This window comes from Oncorhynchus nerka, linkage group LG7 (assembly GCF_034236695.1).
Source record: "Oncorhynchus nerka isolate Pitt River linkage group LG7, Oner_Uvic_2.0, whole genome shotgun sequence".
NCBI lineage: Eukaryota > Metazoa > Chordata > Actinopteri > Salmoniformes > Salmonidae > Oncorhynchus > Oncorhynchus nerka.
The window spans coordinates 87,398,640-87,424,919 of NC_088402.1; the positions used below are offsets into that span (position 1 = coordinate 87,398,640).

The window sequence follows — 26,280 nt, forward strand, 5'->3', positions numbered from 1 at the left end:
ACATAGACTACAGCCTTATACCCCTGCACACCGACTACAGCCTTATACCCCTGCACACCGACTACAGCCTTATACCCCCGCACATAGACTACAGCCTTATACCCCTGCACATAGACTACAGCCTTATACCCCTGCACATAGACTACAGCCTTATACCCCTGCACATAGACTACAGCCTTATACCCCTGCACATAGACTACAGCCTTATACCAATGCACACCGACTACAGCCTTATACCCCTGCACATCGACAATAGCCTTATACCCCTGCACATCGACTACAGCCTTATACCCCTGCACATAGACTACAGCCTTATACCCCTGCACAACGACTACAGCATTATACCCCTGCACACCGACTACAGCCTTATACCCCTGCACATCGACAATAGCCTTATACCCCTGCACATCGACTACAGCCTTATACCCCTGCACATAGACTACAGCCTTATACCCCTGCACATAGACTACAGCATTATACCCCTGCACACCGACTACAGCCTTATACCCCTGCACATAGACTACAGCCTTATACCCCTGCACATAGACTACAGCCTTATACCCCTGCACACCGACTACAGCCTTATACCCCTGCACATAGACTACAGCCTTATACCCCTGTACACCGACTACAGCCTTATACCCCTGCACACCGACTCTATTTCTATCTCTCCCTACCTCTCTCCCCTCTCTCCATCTCTCGCTACCTCTCTCCCCTCTCTCCATCTCTCCCTACCTCTCTCCACTCTCTCCATCTCTCCCTACCTCTCTCCCCTCTCTCCATCTCTCCCTACCTCTCTCCCCTCTCTCCATCTCTCCCTACCTCTCTCCCCTCTCTCCATCTCTCCCTACCTCTCTCCCCTCTCCCTCCATCTCTCCTTACCTCCCTCCATCTCTCCCTAACTAAAGCCAGGTCTATGACTTAATTGAGTTGCTGACGTACGATGATGCTACTTTTGACCTGGGCCAATAAAAGTAGTGCACTGCATTGGTAACATGGTGCTGTTTGGGACGCAGACACAGGGGGCCAGTGAGGATGCCTAATATCCATGCAGGGAGAAGTCTAATCAAGGTCTGGCCCTCTAGCCCCGCACTGTATCTCCTTCTAATTCTCATCCACTATGCTGTCCAAGTAGGCTAAACTCTGTGGGCACAAGGGGGAAGTTATGCTAATACTAGAAATAAGGTTGAGTAGACACTAGCGCTAATGCTAATATTGTAGTAACGTACTGTACATCTCCTGACTGGGTAAGATTGTGTTTATTTTCTACTTCCAGCCTACAAGGACCTGCGGTCTGTTTTTTAAGTGTATGCCCCTGGGAGACATAACGTTTTTAGTGTGAACACAATAGGATGAGTGCTCCCTCCATCTCCACTCACCTCGTACACATTAAACTGGCTCTGGCCTCGGGACAGGTCTCGGTAGCTGGTGGTGAATTCACCGATGAAGTCATGGCTGGAAGGTAAAATAAACAACAACAACAACAACAACAACAACTAAATAGCCATTCCCTCATGGGAGGGTGTTGAAGTATAATGGGATGTATTGTGTAAAATGTCTCAATAGTATAGAAATGAAGCTGCTGAAACATATAGCAGTGTTGTAAAATAAAGAAGTATATCACTGTAAATGATGGTTTTCACCACTATCATCGTGTGAATAGGAATGAGGTTCTGGGTAGCTGATGCTAAGAGGTTGTCTTCATGGTGTATTGAGTTGGCAGTTGACATAATTAAAGATAGGGAGTATGAGTATGAAGGCTTTTAGGTTGAGGGTTGAGAAAGTGCTTAATCTTGTAAAACATAACGAGGAACATAACACACGTCATACTGTAGCATGTATAAATCGTTCCCCGCCTGGAACATAATCTGAAGGAAACATTATTCTGGGTGTGTAGTCTCCTAACCTGCCATCTCTGTCCCAGTCGTACACCTCTGCCTTGATCGTCCTGAAAAACAAAAACACACCCAGAGATGAGGAAGGTGTGTGTGTTGGTGTGTTAGTGTGTGTGTGTTAGTGAGTGTGTTAGTGTGTGTGTGTTAGTGTGTGTGTTGGTGTGTTAGTGTGTGTGTGTGTGTTAGTGAGTGTGTATTTGTTAGTGTGTTAGTATGTGTGGTAGTGAGTGTGTTAGTGAATGTGTTAGTATGTGTGTTAGTGAGTGTGTATGTGTTAGTGTGTGTGTGTTGGTGTGTGTGTTGGTGTGTTAGTGAGTGTGTTAGTATGTGTGTTAGTGAGTGTGTTAGTATGTGTGTTAGTGTGTGTTGGTGTGTTGGTGTGTGTGTTAGTATGTGTTAGTATGCGTGTTAGTGTGTGTGTGTTAGTGAGTGTGTTAGTATGTGTGTTAGTGAGTGTGTATGTGTTAGTGTGTGTGTTGTGTGAGTGTGTGTTAGTGAGTGTGTTAGTATGTGTGTTAGTGTGTGTTGGTGTGTTGGTGTGTGTGTGTTAGTGAGTGTGTTAGTATGCGTGTTAGTGTGTGTGTGTTAGTGTGTTAGTGTGTATGGGTTAGTGTGTTAGTGTGTGTGTGTTAGTGAGTGTGTGTTAGTGTGTTAGCGAGTGTGTGTTAGTGTGTTAGTGAGTGTGTTAGTGTGTGTGTTAGTGTGTATGGGTTAGTGTGTTAGTGAGTGTGTGTTAGTGTGTATGGGTTAGTGTGTTAGTGTGTGTGTTAGTGACTGTGTGTTAGTGTGTGTGTTAGTGTGTTAGTGAGTGGATTCGTGTGTGTGTTAGTGAGTGTGTTAGTGAGCGTTTTAGTGTGTATTGGTTAGTGTGTGTGTGTTAGTGAGTGTGTTAGTATGTGTGCTAGTGAGTGTGTTAGTGTGTTAGTATGTGTGTTAGTGTGTATTGGTTAGTGTGAGTATGTTAGTGAGAGTGTTAGTAGGTGTGTATTGGTTAGTGTGAGTGTGTTAGTGAGTGTGTGTGTATGGGTTAGTGTGTATGGGTTAGTGTGTGTGTCAGAAAGCGTCATTAGAATGACTGGAGTCTTTCGAATTGAATTGGCCAATCTGGGATTCAAACAATGTGGCTGTTTGTTTGATAAACAGTTGAGGGATGTGGCGAGAGACAACATATTTTTGGTGTAAGACAGCTGAACTAAGCTCATGAGGCATTTTATTAGTTATATTCTTTAGTATTTAGTATTCTTTATATTCTTTAGTAATCAATAGTCTAATATATCAGTCATTAAACATTCCAAAATTGGAGTATCTATTGTCTTAATGGCGCTGTACAATAGCCCATAATGGCGTTGTACAACGTGACCGGTCAGGAGTAGGTTACAGTACTACAGTAAGAGCAAAATAATCTTAACATTTTCACACCCTAATTGTAGTCTAACCAATACCCAAATGGAGAATCAGTGAAAATAAAAATCTCATTGATTTACCAAGACCAGTCCCCATGCTTGTCTCAGAGCAGCGCTGTCTTGACATGCGCAAGAGACAGTGGTAATATTTTTCCTTTTAGAGACTATAATACATTGCATCCAGGTCAGGATAACCATAAAATGTCTTTATAAATGACTATCAGAAAGAATGGTGGTACTTATTTATTTTGACCCAAAGCCATGAATGAGTGAGTCTCTCAGCTTTATGTAGGTGCCGAGGCTATATGACTGAGTCACTCAACCTTATGTAGGTGCCGAGGCTATATGACTGAGTCACTCAGCTTTATGTAGGTGCCGAGGCTATATGACTGAGTCACTCAGCTTTATGTAGGTGCTGAGGCTATATGACTGAGTCACTCAGCTTTATGTAGGTGGCGAGATTATATGACTGAGTCACTCAGCTTTATGTAGGTGCCGAGGCTATATGACTGAGTCACTCAGCTTTATGTAGGTGCCGAGGCTATATGACTGAGTCACTCAGCTTTATGTAGGTGCCGAGGCTATATGACTGAGTCACTCAACTTTATGTAGGTGCCGAGGCTATATGACTGAGTCACTCAGCTTTATGTAGGTGCCGAGGCTATATGACTGAGTCACTCAGCTTTATGTAGGTGCCGAGGCTATATGACTGAGTCACTCAGCTTTATGTAGGTGCCGAGGCTATATGACTGAGTCACTCAACTTTATGTGGGTGCCGAGGCTATATGACTGAGTCACTCAGCTTTATGTAGGTGCCGAGGCTATATGACTGTGTCTTCAACTTGATTATTTAGCAGAAATCACTTCCTGCTAATATTCAGTCAACACATGTATCTTAAGAATATCATGGAATATAATTGAACATTTTAGTTTCTCTTACAATAAAAACCTTAGTGTAACAACAGTTTTAGTAAGTAATACTGATGAGTAGTAACAAAAAAACATGTGTATTTTTCTGGGTGTGCGCGTGCAGGACAGAGGAAGACCAATTCTTACACTATTGTTCTAAATTCAATCACCTTCTTCATCCTCATCATTCAGTTCATTGAAATTCAATCACCGTCTTCATCCTCATAATTCAGTTGATTGAAATTCAATTTTGATGTCGTGCACAATTATCAGTTTCAATTTGGTTTATGTCGCCCATTCATTGTCAGTTAGAGACACATTAGCGCCTTGGGACCCAAAAGTGTAATCAGTGCTCTAACTCCCCCTTGTGGTGGTCTGGAGCAATGAAGCAGTGATGCAGGGTACCGTACTAAACCACAAATAACCTCTAAGTGCCGCGGCATAATCTCAAAACTTTTAATTGAGGAACGACTGTACCAATCAATCCCAAATTGTCCCTTTAAGATGCCTGAGAGCTGGACTATTAAACGTCTGACTGTGTGTTTAGTTTCCACATCAGTGAGACAGGCCATTTAAACCTCAGTACGCATTAAGCAACACTGATAATTAAATCAATCATAGCCAGAGAGGTTCACATAACACCCTTGAGATGAATGTTCGAGTGAACGGACATGGAAAATGTTTCAGAAGAGCATTTAAGGGGGGATAGAAACAAATACAAAAATAAATGATCCTATCAAGATAATTTCATGGTTTTTTTTGAGTGAATGCACGCTTAATTACATTCTTTGAAAATAATAAGAAAATAAAGCGAATAAGTCTGAAACAGCCTACTGTAATCACCATGAATGTGACGTTTAAATGAAGTGGAGCTACGCACATAAAGACCCACTGATGAATGTAACGTTTAATTGATTTGACATTTAATAGAAACTGAATTTGTGAGTGCAGATGGAAGTTTATATCCGAGGAGTTAAGTTAAGTTAAGACAGAAAGAGTTTCTCAATCTTTTTGGGGTGAGTTGTTTCTCTCCTCCTGCCTGCCAAAGGTAGACAACAACCCCCTAAGGGGGGAACACATCATGATAATTATAGTTCCCAAAATAAGTTGGAGGAAGCAGGCTGAGAGAGAGAGGTCAGACAGACATAGCCTCTCCTCCACATCACTCAGACACAGATCACATTGGTCCCCCCCCCCCCAAGGTCATGTCAATCAGCTATCATCTCCCAAACAAGGAGGGGGGAAACACACTGCTACAGTCCTACCCTGCTATCCCTGCCATAATGTATACTGCCTTAAACACATGGAGAGAGGAAGAGAACCCCTGTCCTAAACTTTTGATTGACAGACACGAGAAGGAACTGAAGTATTTTGACATTAGACCAGCTCCTCTGATGATTCCGTACTGATGCGCCTGTCAAACTCAATTTAATCTCGTTTCCCTTCTATGTCAATGATGAAACAGAAAAACAACCCGATAACGTTACAACACGGTGACCACATCATACATCTCTATCTATGGCACTACTGACTGAGATCTTAAACACTCACAACATTTCCATTGTAATTAATATGCGTAGTGAAAGTCTGACGGGAAAACCTGGCATTTTACTCGCTGTTACAGGTGGCTGACGTGAGACAAACATGACTAAGAACATCTGTTGGAGATGGGATGACATGGCTGGTTCAGAAAGATCAGAAAAACCCATTTCATGCATCACAATCGCGTACAGCCAATGAAAAAAATAAAAGAACAAGGGCAGAGGGTTCCAACAGATGAAATGATGAAATGGAATGGAAAAATAAGTCTATATACGATGTGAGTAAATGAGGTGAGATAAGGGAGGTAAAGGCAAAAAAAGGCCATGGTAGCGAAGTAAATACAATATAGCAAGTAAAACACTGGAGTGGTAGATTTGCAGTGGAAGAATGTGCAAAGCAGAAATAAAAATAATGGGGTGCAAAGGAGCAAAATAAATAAATAAATACAGTAGGGGAAGAGGTAGTTGTTTGGGCTAAATTATAGGTGGGCTATGTACAGGTGCAGTAATCTGTGAGCTTCTCTGACAGCTGGTGCTTAAAGCTAGTGAGGGAGATGAGTGTTCCCAGTTTCAGAGATTTGTGTAGTTTGTTCCAGTCATTGGCAGCAGAGAACTGGAAGGAGAGGCGGCCAAAGAAATAATTGGTTTTGGGGGTGACCAGAGAGATATACCTGCTGGAGCGTGTACTACAGGTGGGTGTTGCTATAGTAACCAGCAAGCTGAGATAAGGGGGGACTTTACCTAGCAGGGTCTTGTAGATGACCTGGAGCCAGTGGGTTTGGCGACGAGTATGAAGCGAGGAGCAGCCAACGAGAGCGTACAGGTCACAGTGGTGGGTAGTATATGGGGCTTTGGTGACAAAACGGATGGCACTGTGATAGACTGCATCCAATTTATTGAGTAGGGTATTGGAGGCTATTTTGTAAATGACAAAAACGCCAAAGTCGAGGATCGGTAGGATCGTCTGTTTCACGAGGGCATGTTTGCAGCATGAGTGAAGGATGCTTGTTTGCGAAATTGGAAGCCAATTCTAGATTTAACTTCGGATTGGAGATGTTGGATATGAGTCTGGAAGGAGAGTTTACAGTTTAACCAGACACCTACGTATTTGTAGTTGTCTACATATTCAGTCAGAACTGTCCAGAGTAGTGATGCTGGACAGGCGGGCAGGTGCAGGCAGCAATTGGTTGAAGAGCATGCATTTAGTTTTACTTGTATTTAAGAGCAATTGAAGGCCACGGAAGGAGAGTTGTATGGCATTGAAGCTCGCCTGGAGGGTTGTTAACACAGTGTCCAAAGAAGGGCCAGAAGTATACAGAATGGTGTCGTCTGCGTAGAGGTGGATCAGAGACCCACCAGCAGCAAGAGTGACATCATTGATGTATACAGAGAAGAGAGTCGGCCCAAGAATTGAACCCTGTGGCACCCCCATAGAGACTGCCAGGGTCCCGGCCAACAGGCCCCCGATTTGAAACACTGAACTCTATCAGAGAAGTAGTTGGTGAACCAGGCAGGGCAATAATTTGAGAAACCAAGGCTATTGAGTCTGCCGATGAGGATGTGGTGATTGACAGAGTCGAAAGCCTTGGCCAGGTCAATGAATATGGCTGCACAGTATTGTTTCTTAGCGATGGCGGTTAAGATATTGTTTAGGACCTTGAGCGTGGCTGAGGTGCACCCATGACCAGCATGAGAAACCAGATTGCATAGCAGAGAAGGTGCGGTGGGATTTGAAATAGTCAATTATCTGTTTGTTGACTTGGCTTTCGAATTCCTTAGAATGGCAGGGTAGGATGGATATAGGTCTGTAGCAGTTTGGGTCAAGAGTGTCTCCCCCCTCTGAAGAGGAGGATGACCGCAGCTGCTTTCCAATCTTTGGAATCTCAGACGACACGAAAGAGAGGTTGAACAGGCTAGTAATAGGGGTTGCAACAATTTCAGCAGATAATTTTAGAAAGAAAGGGTCCAGATTGTCTTGCCCGGCTTATTTGTAGGAGTCCAGATTTTGCAGCTCATTCAGAACATCAGCTGACTGGATTTGGGAGAAGCAGAAATGGGGAAGGCTTGGGCGAGTTGCTGTGGGGGGTACAGTGCAGTTGCCCGGGGTTGGTGTAGCCAAAAATGCTTATTGAAATTCTCAATTATAGTGGATTTATCATTGGTGACAGAGTTTCCTATCCTCAGTGCAGTGGGCAGCTGGGAGTAGGTGTTCTTATTCTCCATGGACTTTACTTTTTTGAGTTTGTGTTGCAGGAAGCAAATTTCTGCTTGAAAAATCTAGCCTTGGCTTTCCTAACTGCCTGTGTATATTGGTTTCTAACTTCCCTGAAAAGCTGCATATCACGGGGGCTGTTCGATGCTAATGCAGAACGCCAGAGGATGTTTTTGTGTTGGTTAAGGGCAGTCAGGTCTGGAGAGAACCAAGGGCTATATCTGTTCCTGGTTCTAAATGTCTTGAATGGGGCATGCTTATTTAAGATGCTGAGGAAGGCATTTCAACAAAAAAAAACAGGCATCCTCTACTGGCGGGATGAGGGATGAGGATGAGGTCAATACCCTTCCAGGATACCCGGGCCAGGTTGATTAGAAAATAGATGGGGGGAAATCAGTTCACATATGGTGTCCAGAGCACAGCTGGGGGCAGAGGGTGGTCTATAGCAGGCGGCAACAGTGAGAGACTTGTTTTTTGAGAGGTGGATTTTTGTTTGGGTACTGACCTGGATAGTAGGACAGAACTCTGCAGGCTATCTTTGCAGTAGATTGCAACACCGCCCCCTTTCAAATCAAATCAAATTTTATTTGTCACATACACATGGTTAGCAGATGTTAATGCGAGTGTAGCGAAATGCTTGTGCTTCTAGTTCCGACAATGCAGTGATAACCAACAAGTAATCTAACTAACAATTCCAAAACTACTGTCTTATACACAGTGTAAGGGGATAAGGAATATGTACATAAGGATATATGAATGAGTGATGGTACAGAGCAGCATACAGTAGATGGTATCGAGTACAGTATATACATATGAGATGAGTATGTAGACAAAGTAAACAAAGTGGCATAGTTAAAGTGGCTAGTGACATAAGGATGCAGTCGATGATCTAGAGTACAGTATATACGTATGCATATGAGATGAATAATGTAGGGTAAGTAACATTATATAAGGTAGCATTGTTTAAAGTGGCTAGTGATATATTTACATCATTTCCCATCAATTCCCATTATTAAAGTGGCTGGAGTTGGGTCAGTGTCAATGACAGTGTGTTGGCAGCAGCCACTCAATGTTAGTGGTGGCTGTTTAACAGTCTGATGGCCTTGAGATAGAAGCTGTTTTTCAGTCTCTCGGTCCCAGCTTTGATGCACCTGTACTGACCTCGCCTTCTGGATGATAGCGGGGTGAACAGGCAGTGGTTCGGGTGGTTGATGTCCTTGATGATCTTTATGGCCTTCCTGTAACATCGGGTGGTGTAGGTGTCCTGGAGGGCAGGTAGTTTGCCCCCGGTGATGCGTTGTGCAGACCTCACTACCCTCTGGAGAGCCTTACGGTTGAGGGCGGAGCAGTTGCCGTACCAGGCGGTGATACAGCCCGCCAGGATGCTCTCGATTGTGCATCTGTAGAAGTTTGTGAGTGCTTTTGGTGACAAGCCGAATTTCTTCAGCCTCCTGAGGTTGAAGAGGCGCTGCTGCGCCTTCTTCACGACGCTGTCAGTGTGAGTGGACCAATTCAGTTTGTCTGTGATGTGTATGACCAGGAACTTAAAACTTGCTACCCTCTCCACTACTGTTCCATCGATGTGGATAGGGGGGTGTTCCCTCTGCTGTTTCCTGAAGTCCACAATCATCTCCTTAGTTTTGTTGACGTTGAGTGTGAGGTTATTTTCCTGACACCACACTCCGAGGTCCCTCACCTCCTCCCTGTAGGCCGTCTCGTCGTTGTTGGTAATCAAGCCTACCACTGTTGTGTCGTCCGCAAACTTGATGATTGAGTTGGAGGCGTGCGTGGCCACGCAGTCGTGGGTGAACAGGGAGTACAGGAGAGGGCTCAGAACGCACCCTTGTGGGGCCCCGTGTTGAGGATCAGCGGGAGGAGATGTTGTTGCCTATCCTCACCACCTGGGAGCGGCCCGTCAGGAAGTCCAGTACCCAGTTGCACAGGGCGGGGTCGAGACCCAGGGTCTCGAGCTTGATGACGAGCTTGGAGGGTACTATGGTGTTGAATGCCGAGCTGTAGTCGATGAACAGCATTCTCACATAGGTATTCCTCTTGTCCAGATGGGCTAGGGCAGTGTGCAGTGTGGTTGAGATTGCATCGTCTGTGGACCTATTTGGGCGGTAAGCAAATTGGAGTGGGTCTAGGGTGTCAGGTAGGGTGGAGGTGATATGGTCCTTGACTAGTCTCTCAAAGCACTTCATGATGACGGAAGTGAGTGCTACGGGGCGGTAGTCGTTTAGCTCAGTTACCTTAGCTTTCTTGGGAACAGGAACAATGGTGGCCCTCTTGAAGCATGTGGGAACAGCAGACTGGTATAGGGATTGATTGAATATGTCTGTAAACACACCGGCCAGCTGGTCTGCGCATGCTCTGAGGGCGCGGCTGGGGATGCCATCTGGGCCTGCAGCCTTGCGAGGGTTAACACGTTTAAATGTCTTACTCACCTCGGCTGCAGTGAAGGAGAGACCGCATGTTTTCGTTGCAGGCCGTTTCAGTGGCACTGTATTGTCCTCAAAGCGGGCAAAAAAGTGATTTAGTCTGCCTGGGAGCAAGACATCCTGGTCCGTGACTGGGCTGGGTTTCTTCTTGTAGTCCGTGATTGACTGTAGACCCTTCCACATGCCTCTTGTGTCTGAGCCATTGAATTGAGATTCCACTTTGTCTCTGTACTGACGCTTAGCTTGTTTAATAGCCTTGCGGAGGGAATAGCTGCATTGTTTATATTCGGACATGTTTCCAGACACCTTGCCCTGATTAAAAGCAGTGGTTCGCGCTTTCAGTTTCACGCGAATGCTGCCATCAATCCACGGTTTCTGGTTTGGGAATGTTTTTATCGTTGCTATGGGAACGACATCTTCGACGCACGTTCTAATGAACTCGCACACCGAATCAGCGTATTCGTCAATATTTCCATCTGACGCAATACGAAACATGTCCCAGTCCACGTGATGGAAGCAGTCTTGGAGTGTGGAGTCAGCTTGGTCTGACCAGCGTTGGACAGACCTCAGCGTGGGAGCCTCTTGTTTTAGTTTCTGCCTGTAGGCAGGGATCAGCAAAATGGAGTCGTGGTCAGCTTTTCCGAAAGGGGGGGCGGGGCAGGGCCTTATATGCGTCGCGGAAGTTAGAGTAACAATGATCCAAGGTTTTACCACCCCTGGTTGCGCAATCGATATGCTGATAAAATTTAGGGAGTCTTGTTTTCAGATTAGCTTTGTTAAAATCCCCAGCTACAATGAATGCAGCCTCCGGATAAATGGTTTCCAGTTTGCAAAGAGTTAAATAAAGTTCGTTCAGAGCCATCGATGTGTCTGCTTGGGGGGGGATATATACGGCTGTGATTATAATCGAAGAGAATTCTCTTGGAAGATAATGCGGTCTACATTTGATTGTGAGGAATTCTAAATCAGGTGAACAGAAGGATTTGAGTTCCTGTATGTTTCCCCCTTTGGCAGTTCTATCTTGTCTGAAAATGTTGTAGTTTGGGATGGAAGTCTCAGAGTTTTTGGTGGTCTTCCTAAGCCAGAACTCAGACACGGCTAGGACATCCGGGTGTGCAGAGAGTGCTAAAGCAGTGAATAAAACAAACTTAGGGAGGAGGCTTCTAATGTTAACATGCATGAAACCAAGGCTATTGCGGTTACAGAAGTCATCAAAAGAGAGCGCCTGGGGAATAGGAGTGAAGCTAGCCACTGCAGGTCCTGGATTAACCTCTATATCACCAGAGGAACAGAGGAGGAGTAGGATAAGGGTACGGCTAAAAGCTATGAGAATTGGTCGTCTAGGATGTCCGGAACATAGAGTAAAAGGAGGTTTCTGGGGGCCATAAATAGCTTCAAGGTATAATGTACAGACAAAGGTATGGTAGGATGAGAATACAGTGGAGGTAAACCTAGGCATTGAGTGATGATGAGAGAGATATTGTCTCTAGAAACATAATTGAAACCAGTTGATGTCATCGCATGTGTGGGTGGTGGAACTGAAGGGTTGGATAAGGTATATTGAGCAGGGCTAAAGGCTCTACAGTGAAATAAGCCAATAAACACTAACCAGAACAGCAATAGACAAGGCATATTGACATTAAGGAGAGGCATGCTTAGCCGAGGGATCATAAGGGTCTAGTGAGTAGTGAGGTTGGTTGGGGTCACGGCAATTCAGACAGCTAGCCGGGCCATCGGTAGCAAGCTGGCAGAGGATGGAGTGCGTTTCCGTCGGTAGATTAGTGGTGTTCCAGGTGGTAGAGGGGATCAATACAATTGGCAAAATAGATATAGTTATAGTGACCCAAGAAAATTGTCCGATAGACCTATTCAGATAGCAGCCGATAAGACAGCTAACGATTAGCGGGCCGCAGATGGGCGTTCAGGTAACGTTGCGACGGAGGGGCCAGTTGGATAACTCCCTCGGGCAGATAACGTCGGTAGTCCAGTCGTGAAGGCCCGTTGGGGCTCCACGTCGGCAGTAAAACGGGTATGGATAGGTGATTGTAGCCCAGGAGTGGCTGATGGAACTCTTCAGCTGGCTAGCTCCGGAATAATTGATGTTTGCTCCGGGACCGACGTAAGCAATAATCACTCGGATAGCAAGATCCAGGTGTAAATGTCCAGAGCTTGGTAGAAATCCGGGGATATGGAGAGAAAATAGGTCCGGTATGCTCTGGTCTGAGTTGCGTATTACAAAACTGGCGATAGCTTTTCGAGCTAAAGGATAGCTGATGACCACCAACCGTGGTTAGCTGAAGACTAACGTTAGCCAGTAAACTGGCTAGCTTCTAGCTAGCTTCTGGCTAGCTTCTGGCTAGCTTCTCGCTTCTGTTGTGGATTTCAGATTTGAGGTGAATAATACGTCTTTTTTTTATTGGTGAGGCAGGTTGCAGGACAGTGTTTTGAAGTTGAGATTTTTTAGAAAAAAAAGATATATAAAAAGATATGCAAAGAAAAGTTGTAAATATATATATATACACGGGACACGACAAGACGAGGACAAAGGACGTCTGACTGCTATGCCATCTTGGGTAAAAATTATCTATACCCCCAGATGATACCTTCCCATCTCTTTCTCAAGGTGAAGAGAGAGAGGGGCCAGGGAGAGAGAGTTATGTAGGGTGGGAAGAGGAAGTGAAAGTGCAGAGATGAGGAGTGAGACAAAAGGAGGAAGAGGGGGGAACAGACCACAGCACTTTCATGGGTAATTTTATGGGAATTTCCGTTCCAGTAATTATCTTTTCTATGGTTGAAACCGAACCCAAGGAAGAAGGGTGACCATGGACTCCTGTGGTGTGGGAGAGGCTCTGATAGGGCCTGGGTTGATGACTGTCCACGGACTCCTATTGTGTGGAAGGCTCTGATAGGGACTGGGTTGATGTGTGGGCTGTCTAGCATCACACAATCACAGATACTGCAGGTGTCCACTTCATACAGATTTAAGTCTGGGCACTACAGGATTAACACCTGCAATCTTCCTCTCTCGCTCCATCTCGCTCCATCTCTCTTTCTCTCTCTCTCTCTCTCTCTCTCTCTTTCCTTCTCTCTCTCACTCTTTCTCTCTCTCTCTCTCTCTCTCTCTCTCCATCTCGCTCCATCTCTCTCCATCTCTCTCTCTCTCTCCTCTCTCTCTCTCTCTCTCTCTCTCTCTCTCTCTCTCTCTCTCTCTCTCTCTCTCCTCATCTATGTACTTTCACTACCTCTTCTTTCTCTCTCTCTCTCTCTCTCTCTCTCTCTCTCTCTCTCTCTCTCTCTCTCTCTCTCTCTCTCTCTCTCTCTCTCTCTCTCTCTCTCGATCTCTCTCTCTCATCTATGTCTCCCTCCCTCCCTCCCTCCCTCCCTCCCTCCCTCCCTCCTCCCTCCCTCCCTCCCTCCCCTCCCCCCCTCCCTCCCTCCCCCTCCCCCTCCCAAAGAGATGGCCTGTGCCCCAAATTGCACCTTATTTCCCCATGTAGTGCACTACTCCTGACCAGGGCCCATAGGTATCGGGTCTCTGGTCTAAAGTAGTGCACTATATAGGGTGTCATTTGGGACGCAATCCTCTGGAAGAAGCAGTCAATCAGAGCCTTATCTGAAATGCTATTGCCAACCCTGCAGATCAATGAGCAGCCAAGCTCCAGCAGGCAGTTAGAGAGAGATAGGGGTGTAATAACTTTACATTTGAGCCACAGATAAAATAACAATAAAAAAATCAAATCTAAATTCGCTTCGGCTGACACATTTTGAAATGATTACACCAATATCAAAATTGTGTCACCGCCCACATTCTCCCATTATGAGTGTGTGTGTGTGAGTGTGTTATAGTGTGTGTGTGTGTCCTACCTGTCGAAGTCTCCATTGCAGAGATGGATAAGGCCTCTATGTCCATCTCTTTGTGTCTGTCACGCCTGCTCCCGTGCATTACGCACTCCTGCCACCATCATTACGCACTCCTGCCACCATCATTACGCACCCCTGCCACCATCATTACGCACTCCTGCCACCATCATTACGCACTCCTGCTCCCCTCGTCATGCGCATCAGAGATTCATTACACTCACCTGGACTCACTCCCCTGTGTTTATTTCCTCCCCTATATCTGTCTGTTGCCGAGGTTGTTCCCCGCCTCTGCATTAATGTTCGTATGTCATTGTGTTACCGGGTTCTGACGCTGTTCATGTCCTGTTCCATGTCTGTGCTACATTAAATGTTCAACTTCCTGTACCTGCTTCTCATCTTCAGCGTCGGTTCCTACAGTGTCTATCCCTCTGTGTCTATCTCTCTGTGTCTATCTCTCTCTGTCTATCCCTCTGTGTCTATCCCTCTGTGTCTATCCCTCTGTGTCTATCTCTCTGTGTCTATACCTCTGTGTCTATCTCTCTGTGTCTATCTCTCTGTGTCTATCTCTCTGTGTCTATCTCTCTCTGTCTATCCCTCTGTGTCTATCCCTCTGTGTCTATCTCTCTCTGTCTATCCCTCTGTGTCTATCCCTCTGTGTCTATCTCTCTGTGTCTATCTCTCTGTGTCTATCTCTCTGTGTCTATCTCTCTGTGTCTATCTCTCTGTGTCTATCTCTCTCTGTCTATCCCTCTGTGTCTATCCCTCTGTGTCTATCTCTCTCTGTCTATCCCTCTGTGTCTATCCCTCTGTGTCTATCCCTCTGTGTCTATCTCTCTGTGTCTATCTCTCTGTGTCTATCCCTCTGTGTCTATCCCTCTGTGTCTATCTCTCTGTGTCTATCTCTCTGTGTCTATCTCTCTGTGTCTTTCAATTCAAATCCAATTGCTTTATTGGCATGACTAAGGCTGTGGCAGTTATGACATTTTGTCACCAGGTTATTGTCATGCAAAAGATTGCTGGTCTCAATGTAATTGACCATTAATGACCATAAACACATATATAATCTACAGGCCTCTATGCATACACTGGTGAGAGCCTTTGGAACATCTACATTTAAAAAGTTTAATATATCAATATAATATACGTCATCAAAATAAATCCATTATTTATTTTTGGCAGGTCTAAAAAGACATTATGATGTGAAGAAAATGTATTTCAGAAGAACAGAATATGAATTGGCCTATGCTCTATCGCCATAGGCTGTAGGCTTTTTCATTTAACTGACAAGATATGTTTTGAAGTTCTGTGCCATTATTTTATATTCTGTGAGTTTCTAGTAAGAATATAATTGAACTTAGCTGAATAAAATTGAAAGGACATTTTGCCCATTCTAGAGTGAGAGTGTACAGGCTATGTTGAGCATAAAAGTCATTTGAAACAGGTTCCTGTAAAATAGATTCAGAGTTATTTGGCAACTTTAGTTGTGAATGATTACAAACCTTAGAATGTTTTAAAAATCTTAACATATATTGGCTGCAAGATGCGACTACAGGCAGTTAATGAATTGAAAAAGTCAAAAAAAAAAAGCTTGTGCTCTGTTCCTTTCCTCAGGCTGCACAGCTGTTCTCTCATCAAGTGATCATACATTTTCACCCATCAGACTATTGTCAATTTAATTGAGTCTTTATTAAACATGAAAAATTACTTTTCGATTTAGAATGGCCCAAATGGGAAGGAACAGGGGCAGAAATACACGTATGCACTCGAATATGCACCGATACACACGCACACTACATGTTAAAGGTTTTTAAAGGTATGTCAATTGTAAAGTCTTTTCCACTGTGTGAGGAGCATGTAGCCTCTCGCTGTGCAACAGGTGATATACTGCCCAAATATACTGCCCAAATATTCTGCCCAAATATACAGCCCAAATATACTGACCAAATATACTGCCCAAATATTCTGCCCAAATATACTGCCCAAATATACTGCCCAAATATACTGCCCAAACTTACTGCCCAAATATATGCCAGGGGCTCTCTAACCCTGTTCCTGCTGCTACCCAGTGTTTAATTTGGGAAACCAAATTAAATCTGTTCCGTGACATCGATAGGAACATGTTTTCACAATGAAAAACATTTAATTAAACTGTTTACAGCCCCTCTCTCTGCGTGCTGGAGAAAGGAATGAAGGAGAGAGGAGAGGAGATGGAAACGCGTGGTGGTGAGATATTCTGTCGCTAAAGGTAATGTGCCAGCATATTCATTATCTGAAAATATTTAAAAAATGCCCTAATACTAGGCTTTTCAAAATCAAATACAAGATCACTATAATCTAGGCTAACTCTGCACAATAATGAACCAAAAGTGTCGCTGAGGCCTATAAGATATCTCCCAGACTCACGGATAGAGTTTGGAGCGTAAGGTAACCAGTCCATCCAGTATGTATTGTCCACACTCAAAGGTGATTACTATAATTTAACTATATATATACAGTGGGAGAACAAGTATTTGATACACTGCCGATTTTGCAGGTTTTCCTACTTACAAAGCATGTAGAGGTCTGTAATTTTTATCATAGGTACACTTCAACTGTGAGAGACGGGTTCTAAAACAAAAATCCAGAAAATCACATTGTATGATTTTTAAGTAATTAATTTGCATTTTTTGCATGAGATAAGTATTTGATCACCTACCAACCAGTAAGAATTCCGGCTCTCACAGACCTGTTAGTTTTTCTTTAAGAAGCCCTCCTGTTCTCCACTCATTACCTGTAATAACTGCACCTGTTTGAACTTGTTACCTGTATAAAAGACACCTGTCCACACACTCAATCAAACAGACTCCAACCTCTCCACAATGGCCAAGAACAGAGAGCTGTGTAAGGATATCAGGGATAAAATTGTAGACCTGCACAAGGCTGGGATGGGCTACAGGACAATAGGCAAGCAGCTTGGTAAGAAGGCAACAACTGTTGGTGCAATTATTAGAAAATGGAAGAAGTTCAAGATGACTGTCAATTACCCTCGGTCTGGGGCTCCATGCAAGTTCTTACCTCACCTTGTGAGGCTTCAATGATCATGAGGAAGGTGAGGGTCAGCCCGGAACTACACGGCAGGACCTGGTCAATGACCTGAAGAGAGCTGGGACCACAGTCTCAAAGAAAACCATTAGTAACACACTACGCCGCCATGGATTAAAATCCTGCAGCGCACGCAAGGTCCCCCTGCTCAAGCCAGCGCATGTCCAGGCCCGTCTGAAGTTTGCCAATGACCATCTGGATGATCCAGAGGAAGAATGGGGGAAGGTCATGTGGTCTGATGAGACAAAAATAGAGCTTTTTGGTCTAAACTCCACTCGCCGTGTTTGGAGGAAGAAGAAGGATGAGTACAACCCCAAGAACACCATCCCAACCGTGAAGCATGGTGGAAACATCATTCTTTGGGGATGCTTTTCTGCATAGGGGACAGGACAACTGCACCGTATTGAGGGGAGGATGGATGGGGCCATGTAATCGTGAGATCTTGGCCAACAACCTCCTTCCCTCAGTAAGAACATTGAAGATGGGTCGTGGCTGGGTCTTCCAGCATGACAACGACCCGAAACACACAGCCAGGGCAACTAAGGAGTGGCACCATAAGAAGCATCTCAAGGTCCTTGAATTCTCGCGGGAATTCCACTAATGGCCTGTATGTAGCCAAATGTACCTGCTGCTCATTCCGTTTGCACAAAAGTTGATTAATGGTTAAAAAAAATTAAGGCTCGCATCCATAGAGACAAATACCAGCTCTACTGGTAGTACTGCTACTACCAGCAGGACATCATACTGCTGCCACCAGCAGTACTACACCTGCACCTGTCAACGACACAAGTTGTTCTGCTTCCACGAGCACATCCAATGCTAGCATCAGTAATTCTACTTTTGTTGTTAGCCCAGCTAGCATGGACACTGACATTTGTGAATCTGATGCAGCCGAAGAGCTACTGCCCCCTTACCCGGGAAAGCACCAAGCTACTGCCCCCTTACCCGGGAAAGCACCGAACAACAGACAGGGACGTCGGACCATAAAAGATGCGCAAATATGATGAGAACTATTCATTTTGGGTTCACTTATATTGGGAGCAGTGCTTTTCCTCAGCCACGGTGTGTTATATGTGCAAAAGTACTGTCACAACTTGATTAAACCTTCACTCTTTTAGAAACAAAACATGCCAATTTGAAAAATAAACCACAGGAGATATTTGAGCGAGAAATAAGATGACTTTCGAGTACTAAGATGTATAAAAGCAACAGATACCGTTCATAAGAAAGGGATAGAAGCATCTTATATGGTGAACTACCGAGTGGCTAGAAAAGGCAAGCCCCATACTATTGAGGAGGACTTCATTCTTCCTGCTGCCACGGATATGGCTGGGACAATGCTGGGAGAAAAGGCCCAAAAAACTATACAGACAATGACTTCATCAAACATCGTTTCACGACACATCACTGAAATGGCAGGACATGTTTTGAAACAATTACTGCTTCGCATACAAAGCCAGTGAATTCTATGCGTTACAGCTGGATGAGTCAACAGACGTGGCGGGCAGGCCTGGAACAGCTCCTGGTATATGTCCGTTACGTTTATGGGGGGGAAACCAGGACAACATGAGAGATTTTTTTCAAAGTGCTGGACAACTTTGTGACATCAAATGGACTTTGGTGGTCAAGATGTGTTGGTATCTGTACTGATGGAGCAAAAGCCATGACAGAAAGACACAGTAGATTGGTAACGGTGTGCAAGCAGTTGCTCCCGACGCCCCTTAGCTACACCGCAGCATCTACCGAGAGGCTCTTGCTGCCAAGGGAATGCCTGACAGCTTGAAAGACGTTTTGGACACTACAGTGAAAATGGTTATCTTTGTTAAAGCAAGGCCCCTGAACTCTCGTGTTTTTTCTGCACTATGCAATGATATGGGCAGCAACCATGTAACGCTTTTACAACATACAGAAGTGCGCTAGTTATCAAGGGGCAAAGTATTGACACATTTAAAAAAATTGAGAGACGAGCTTAAAGTTGTCTTTACTGACCATAATTTTCACTTGTCTGACTGCTTGATGATGACGAGTTTCTCACACGACTGGCCTATCTGGGTGATGTTTTTTCTCGCCTGAATGATCTGAATCTAGGATTACAGGGACTCTCTGCAACTATATTCAATGTGCAGGACAGACTGTGTGTGGAAAATTTTTAAGACTGAGACTCTCCAATACAACCCTACATTGCAGAGTTATGTGCATCTTTTCAAGCACACCCTTCTCATTAACCTGTGGTGAGTTATTCGCCAGTTGTTGATGAACAAATAAAGTTTTATATGTAAGATGGTTAAATAAAGAGCAAAATGATTGATTATTATTATATTATTATTTGTGCCCTGGTCCTATAAGAGCTCTTTGTCTCTTCCCACGAGCCGGGTTGTGACAAAAACTCACACTCATTCTTATGTTTAATAAATGTATCGTATAGTATGTGTGTGGCAGGATTACAATGACAAAAAAACAACATTTGAGAGTGCTCTGACCCTGGTGCTAGACGGGGTACGCAGCTGGAGGTTGAATGTTTGAAGGGGTACCGAGGTATAAAAAGTTTGGGTACCACTGGGCTAGACCAATTATGTACCAAAGACATCTTAAATCAGTTTGTTTTATGTTTTTCAGCCATGCATTATATGAGGTAGGCTATGTATTGTATAACAGCACAATCATTATTTTATTTCAGTTTTTTTGGGGGGGGGTAGGCTCATGCAGTGCCTTCAGAAAGTATTTATACCCCTTGACTTATTCCACATTTTGTTGTGTAACAGCCTGAATTCAAAATGGATTAAATCGATTCCCCCCCCTCACCGATCTACACACAATACCACATAATGACAAAGTGAAAATATTTATTGAAAATGAAATACTGAAATATCTCATTTCCATAAGAATTCAGACTTCTGAGCCAATCATTTGTAGAAGCACCTTTGGCAGCTATTACAGCTGACTTTCTGGGTAAGCCTCTCAGAGTGATTACAGCTGTGAGTCTTCCTGGGTAAGTCTTTCAGAGTGATTACAGCTGTGAGTCTTTCTGGGTAAGTCTCTCAGAGCGATTACAGCTGTGAGTGTTTCCTGGTAAGTCTCTAAGAGCGATTACAGCTGTGAGTGTTTCTGGGTAAGTATCTCAGAGCGATTACAGCTGTGAGTGTTTCCTGGTAAGTCTCTCAGAGCGATTACAGCTGTGAGTCTTTCCTGGTAAGTCTCACAGAGTGATTACAGCTGTGAGTGTTTCCTGGTAAGTCTCTAAGAGCGATTACAGCTGTGAGTGTTTCCTGGTAAGTCTCTAAGAGCGATTACAGCTGTGAGTGTTTCTGGGTAAGTCTCTAAGAGCGATTACAGCTGTGAGTGTTTCCTGGTAAGTCTCTAAGAGCGATTACAGCTGTGAGTGTTTCCTGGTAAGTCTCTAAGAGCGATTACAGCTGTGAGTGTTTCCTGGTAAGTCTCTAAGAGCGATTACAGCTGTGAGTGTTTCTGGGTAAGTCTCTAAGAGCGATTACAGCTGTGAGTGTTTCCTGGTAAGTCTCTAAGAGCGATTACAGCGGTGAGTGTTTCCTGGTAAGTCTCTAAGAGCGATTACAGCAGTGAGTGTTTCCTGGTAAGTCTCTAAGAGCGATTACAGCTGTGAGTGTTTCTGGGTAAGTCTCTAAGAGCGATTACAGCTGGGAGTGTTTCCTGGTAAGTCTCTAAGAGCGATTACAGCTGTGAGTGTTTCCTGGTAAGTCTCTAAGAGCGAATACAGCTGTGAGTGTTTCTGGGTAAGTCTCTCAGAGCGATTACAGCTGTGAGTGTTTCCTGGTAAGTCTCTAAGAGCGATTACAGCTGTGAGTGTTTCTGGGTAAGTCTCTAAGAGCGATTACAGCTGTGAATGTTTCTGGGTAAGTCTCTAAGAGTGATTACAGCTGTGAGTGTTTCTGGGTAAGTCTCTCAGAGTGATTACAGCTGTGAGTCTTCCTGGGTAAGTCTCTAAGAGCGATTACAGCTGTGAATGTTTCTGGGTAAGTCTCTAAGAGTGATTACAGCTGTGAGTCTTCCTGGGTAAGTCTCTCAGAGCGATTACAGCTGTGAGTGTTTCTGGGTAAGTCTCTCAGAGTGATTACAGCTGTGAGTCTTCCTGGGTAAGTCTCTAAGAGCGATTACAGCTGTGAGTCTTCCTGGGTAAATCTCTAAGAACTTTCCACATCTGGATTGTGAACATTTGCCCATTGTTCTTTTCAAAATTCTTCAAGCTCTGTCAAATTGGTTGTTGATCATTGCTTGACAACCATTTTCAGTTCTTGCCATAGATTTTCAAGTAGATTAAAGACAAAACAGTAACTCTGCCACTCAGGAACATAGACTGTCTTCTTGGTAAACAACTCCAGTGTAGATTTGGCCTTGTGTTTTAGGTCATTGTCCTGCTGAAAGGTGAATTAATCTCCCAGTGTCTGGTGGAAAGCAGACTGAACCAGGTTTTCTTCTAGGATTTTGCCTGTGCTAAGTTTCATTACGTAAATTTTTTTATCCTGAAAAACTCCCCAGTACTTAACAATTACAAGCATACCCATAACATGATGCAGCCACCACTATGCTTGAAAATATGGAGAGTGGTACTCAGTAATGTGTTGTATTGGATTTGCCCCAAACATAGCCACATTTTTTGCAGTATTACTTTAGTGCATTTTTGCAAACAGGATGCATGTTTTGGAATATTTTTTTATTCTGTACAGGCTTCCTTCTCTTCACTCTGTCAATTAGGTTAGTATTGTGGAGTGACTGCAATGTTGTTGTTCCATCCTTAGTTTTCTCCTATCACAGCCATTAAACTCTGTAACTGTTTTAAAGTCACCATAGGCCTCATGGTGAAAACAATGAGCGGTTACCTTCCTCTCCAGCAACTGAGTTAGGAAGGACGCCTGTATCTTTGTAGTGACTAGGTGTATTGATACACAATCCAAAGTGTAATTAATAATATCACCATGCTCAAAGGGATATTCAATGTCTTTTTTGTTTTTACCCATCTACCAATAGGTGCCCTTCATTGCGAAGAATTGGAAAACCTCCCTGGTCTTTGTGGTTGAATCTCTTTTTGAAATTCTATCTGTATGTGTGTGTGTTATAGCGTGTGTATAACCGTACCTATCGAAGTCTCCGTTGCACAGTGCTCTGACAGGGATGGCGATGGCCTGCCACACTGGGTTTAGAGTGTTCTTCACAACCTCTGTCTTGTGGCAGATAGTAAACCTGGACAGACGGAAGAATGAACACAGCCTGACAACAACTTCCCCAACACCTAGCACCTACTTAACTCTATCCCTAACACAACTTCCCCAACACCTAGCACCTACTTAACTCTATCCCTAACACAACTTCCCCAACACCTAGCACCTACTTAACTCTATCCCTAACACAACTTCCCCAACACCTAGCACCTACTTAACTCTATCCCTAAACACCTAACCTTTAACTCTATCCCTAACACCACCTACCTACTTAACTCTACCCTAACACAACTTCCCCAACACCTAGCACTTACTTAACTCTATCCCTAACACAACTTCCACCTAGCAACACCTAGCACCTACTTAACTCTATCCCTAACACAACTTCCCCAACACCTAGCACCTACTTAACTCTAACACCTAGCACCTACTTAACTCTACAATGCACCTACTTAACTCTATCCCTAACACAACTTCCCCAACACCTAGCACCTACTTAACTCTACAATGGATATAGTTTTGTTTGAAGACTTAGCTAAACATTTAAATATATAGTTAAAAACATACATTGGGAAAGTATTCAGACCCCTTGACTTTTTCCACATTTTGTTACGTTACAGCCTTATTGTAAAATGGTTCTAATAGTCCCGCCCCCCTTATCAATTTACACACAATACCCCATAATGGCAAAGCAAAAACAGATTTTAAGAATTGTTTGCAAATGTATAATAAAAAATAATAAAAAACAGAAATATCACATTTACATAAGTATTCAGACCCTTTACTCAATACTTTGTTTAAGCACCTTTGGAAGTGATTACAGTCTTGAGTCTTCTTGGGTATGATGCTACAAGCTTGGTACACCTGTATTTGGGGAGTTTCTCCCATTCTTCTCTGGAGATCCTCTCAAACTTTGTCAGGTTGGATGGGGAACGTCTCTACACAGCTATTTTCAGGTCTCTCCAGAGATGTTTGATCGGGTTCAAGCCCGGGCTTTGTCTGGGCCACTCAAGGACATTCAGAGACTTTTTCCGAAGCCACTCCCGTGTTGTCTTGGCTGTGTGCTTAGGGTTGTTGTCCTGTTGGAAGGTGAACCTTCACCCCAGTCTGAGGTCCTGAGTGCTCTGGAGGAGGTTTTCATCAAGGATCTCTCTGTACTTTGCTCTGTTCATCTTTCCCTCAATCCTAACTAGTCTCCCAGTCCCTGCCGCTGAAAAACCTCCCCACAGCATGATGCTGCCACCACCATGCTTCACCGTAGGGATTGTGCCAGGATTCCTCCAGATGTGGCGCTTGGCATTCAGGCCAAATAGTTCAATCTTGGTTTCATCAGATCAGAGAATCTTGTGTCTCATGGTCTGAGAGTCCTTTAGGTGCCTTTTGGCAAACTCCAAGCGGGCTGTCATGTTCCTTTTACTGAGGAGTGGCTTCCGTCTGGCCATTCCACCATAAAGGCCTGATTGGTGGAGTTCTGCATAGATGGTTGTCCTTCTACACAGTGGAACTCTAGAGTTCTGTCAAAACTATGAAATAATACACATGGAATCATGTCGTAAGCTAAAAAGTGTTACACAAATCAAAATATATTTTATGTTTGAGATTCTTCAAATAGCCACCCTTTGCCTTGATGACAGCTTTGCACACTCTTGGAATTCTCTCAACCAGCTTGATGAGATAGTCACCAGGAATGTTTTTCAATTAACAGGTGTGCCTCCTTAAAAGTTCATTTGTGGAATTTCTTTCCTTAATGCGTTTGAGCCAGTCAGTTGTGTTGTGACAAGGGAGACTGAATACCGAACTGTGCCCAGGAGCCCTGACCTCCAGGGGGCCTCCCATTAATCATGTCAGTCTCTCAGATATCATTAACACCACATCAAATTTGTAGAATTGCAGAAAATGTGCTTCACAACTGCTCATATTTCTCTCCAACACATGGCAAAATTGGTAGAATTTCAGCAACTTGCTTTAAAACTGCAGCATTTTCTCTCCGCCCTATGGTATAATGTGTAGAATTGTAGGAAATAAATGTAATATTTTCTCTCTGCCTGTCAAGAGGTGGGGCCACTACAACATTTTGCCCTCATACTTCTCTTCGGTAAAACAGTAGATTAGAGCCAGAAAACAAACAGAAAAACAGGAATGGAGAACTCACGTTCCATCCTCGTTACTCCGGTAGAAGACCAGGAAGGGGTCCGACTTCCCAAAGAAGTCTTTCCTGTCCAGCTTGTGGGCACAGAACTGCATGGTGGCAACTTCCTGGAGCAGAGAGAGAGAGAGAGAGAGAGAGAGAGAGGAAGAGGGAGAAAGAGAGAGGGGGAGGGACAGAGAGAGGGGGACAGAGAGAGGGGGACAGAGAGGGGGGCAGAGAGAGGGAGGGAGGGCAGAGAAGGGCCGGGCAGAGAGAGAGTGAGGGGGACAGAGAGAGAGTGAGAGAGAGAGATGGAGGGTGGGAGATGGAGGGAAGCAGAGCGAGAGAGAGTGAGGGGGACAGAGAGAGAGTGAGAGAGAGATGGAGGGAAGCAGAGCGAGAGAGAGTGAGGGGGACAGAGAGAGAGTGAGAGAGAGAGATGGAGGGTGGGAGATGGAGGGAGGCAGAGCGAGAGAGGACCAAGAGAGAGAAGGGAGAAATAGACAGAGAGAGGGGACAGAGAGGGAGAGAGAGGAGACATTACATTGTAAATCTCCAGTAGGATTGCAGGTTCTCTGTATGCTTCCTGTTGTGTTTTGTATATGGTGTCTTGTGCCAAGATATAAAAGCACTGAACGACCAAATAAACCCATTAGCTGCATCCTAATAAGCAACACACCACAGCAGCACCGCATAGCCAGTGAGCCCTGATTTTCAAATCCAAAATCCTAGCTAAAAAACAAACACATTAATAATTATTACTCGAGTCGTGTTCTGCATTCAAAACCAGGAGTATCGAAAAGCAGCGTTTAAAATGTAATGTGCAACCTTGTGGTTGTGAAGGTTGTGATTACAGCCCTAAATGCCTGAGAGTGCATAGAAAATGGGGCTCTGAAATAGAATAGGTTCAGAAAATGAAAATGGCCTTTATGTCTCTGTATGGAGGGTGGGATAGAGGGGGTTTAGTTCAGCTAATGATACATTTTAAAGCCTGGTATTATTATCATAATCACACTCATTCTGGCAGCATTTAAGTGTTCACGCACCGCCATTATGGAGACAATGGGTACGTCCCAAATTGTACCCCATTTCCTACGTAGAGCACTCGTTTTGACCTCGGCCAATAGGGTGTCCCGCTGGGCTCTAATCGGAAGTAGTGCACTGTTAGAGACAAGGGTGCTATTTGGTACACATAAAATGAATGCGCCCCAACCCCATAATGGCTGTATTGTATGTAATGTCTGTAATGGCTGTGCTGCCAGCGTAATGGCTGTAATGGCTGTGCTGCCAGTGTAATGGCTGGAATGGCTGTGCTGCCAGCATAATGGCTGTGCTGCCAGTGTAATGGCTGTAATGGCTGTGCTGCCAGTGTAATGGCTGTGCTGCCAGTGTAATGGCTGTGCTGCCAGCGTAATGGCTGGAATGGCTGTGCTGCCAGCGTAATGGCTGGAATGGCTGTGCTGCCAGCATAATGGCTGTGCTGCCAGTGTAATGGCTGTAATGGCTGTGCTGCCAGTGTAATGGCTGTAATGGCTGTGCTTCCAGTGTAATGGCTGTGCTGCCAGTGTAATGGCTGTGCTGCCAGTGTAATGGCTGTAATGGCTGTGCTGCCAGTGTAAT

General features: G+C 44.4%; 1 protein-coding gene across 1 annotated transcript in view; it reads right to left on the minus strand.

Annotated features, from left to right (window-relative positions):
* LOC115124835 (copine-8-like) overlaps positions 1-26,280 on the minus strand; it is a 255,346-nt gene that overhangs the window by 82,074 nt on the left and 146,992 nt on the right. Inside the window, exons 9-12 of the mRNA XM_065020944.1 lie at positions 24,685-24,788; positions 22,450-22,554; positions 1,907-1,948; positions 1,380-1,455 (exon numbers count right to left, since the gene is read on the minus strand). Coding sequence (XP_064877016.1) covers positions 1,380-1,455; positions 1,907-1,948; positions 22,450-22,554; positions 24,685-24,788 — 327 coding nt within the window. The remainder of the gene's footprint in view (positions 1-1,379; positions 1,456-1,906; positions 1,949-22,449; positions 22,555-24,684; positions 24,789-26,280) is intronic.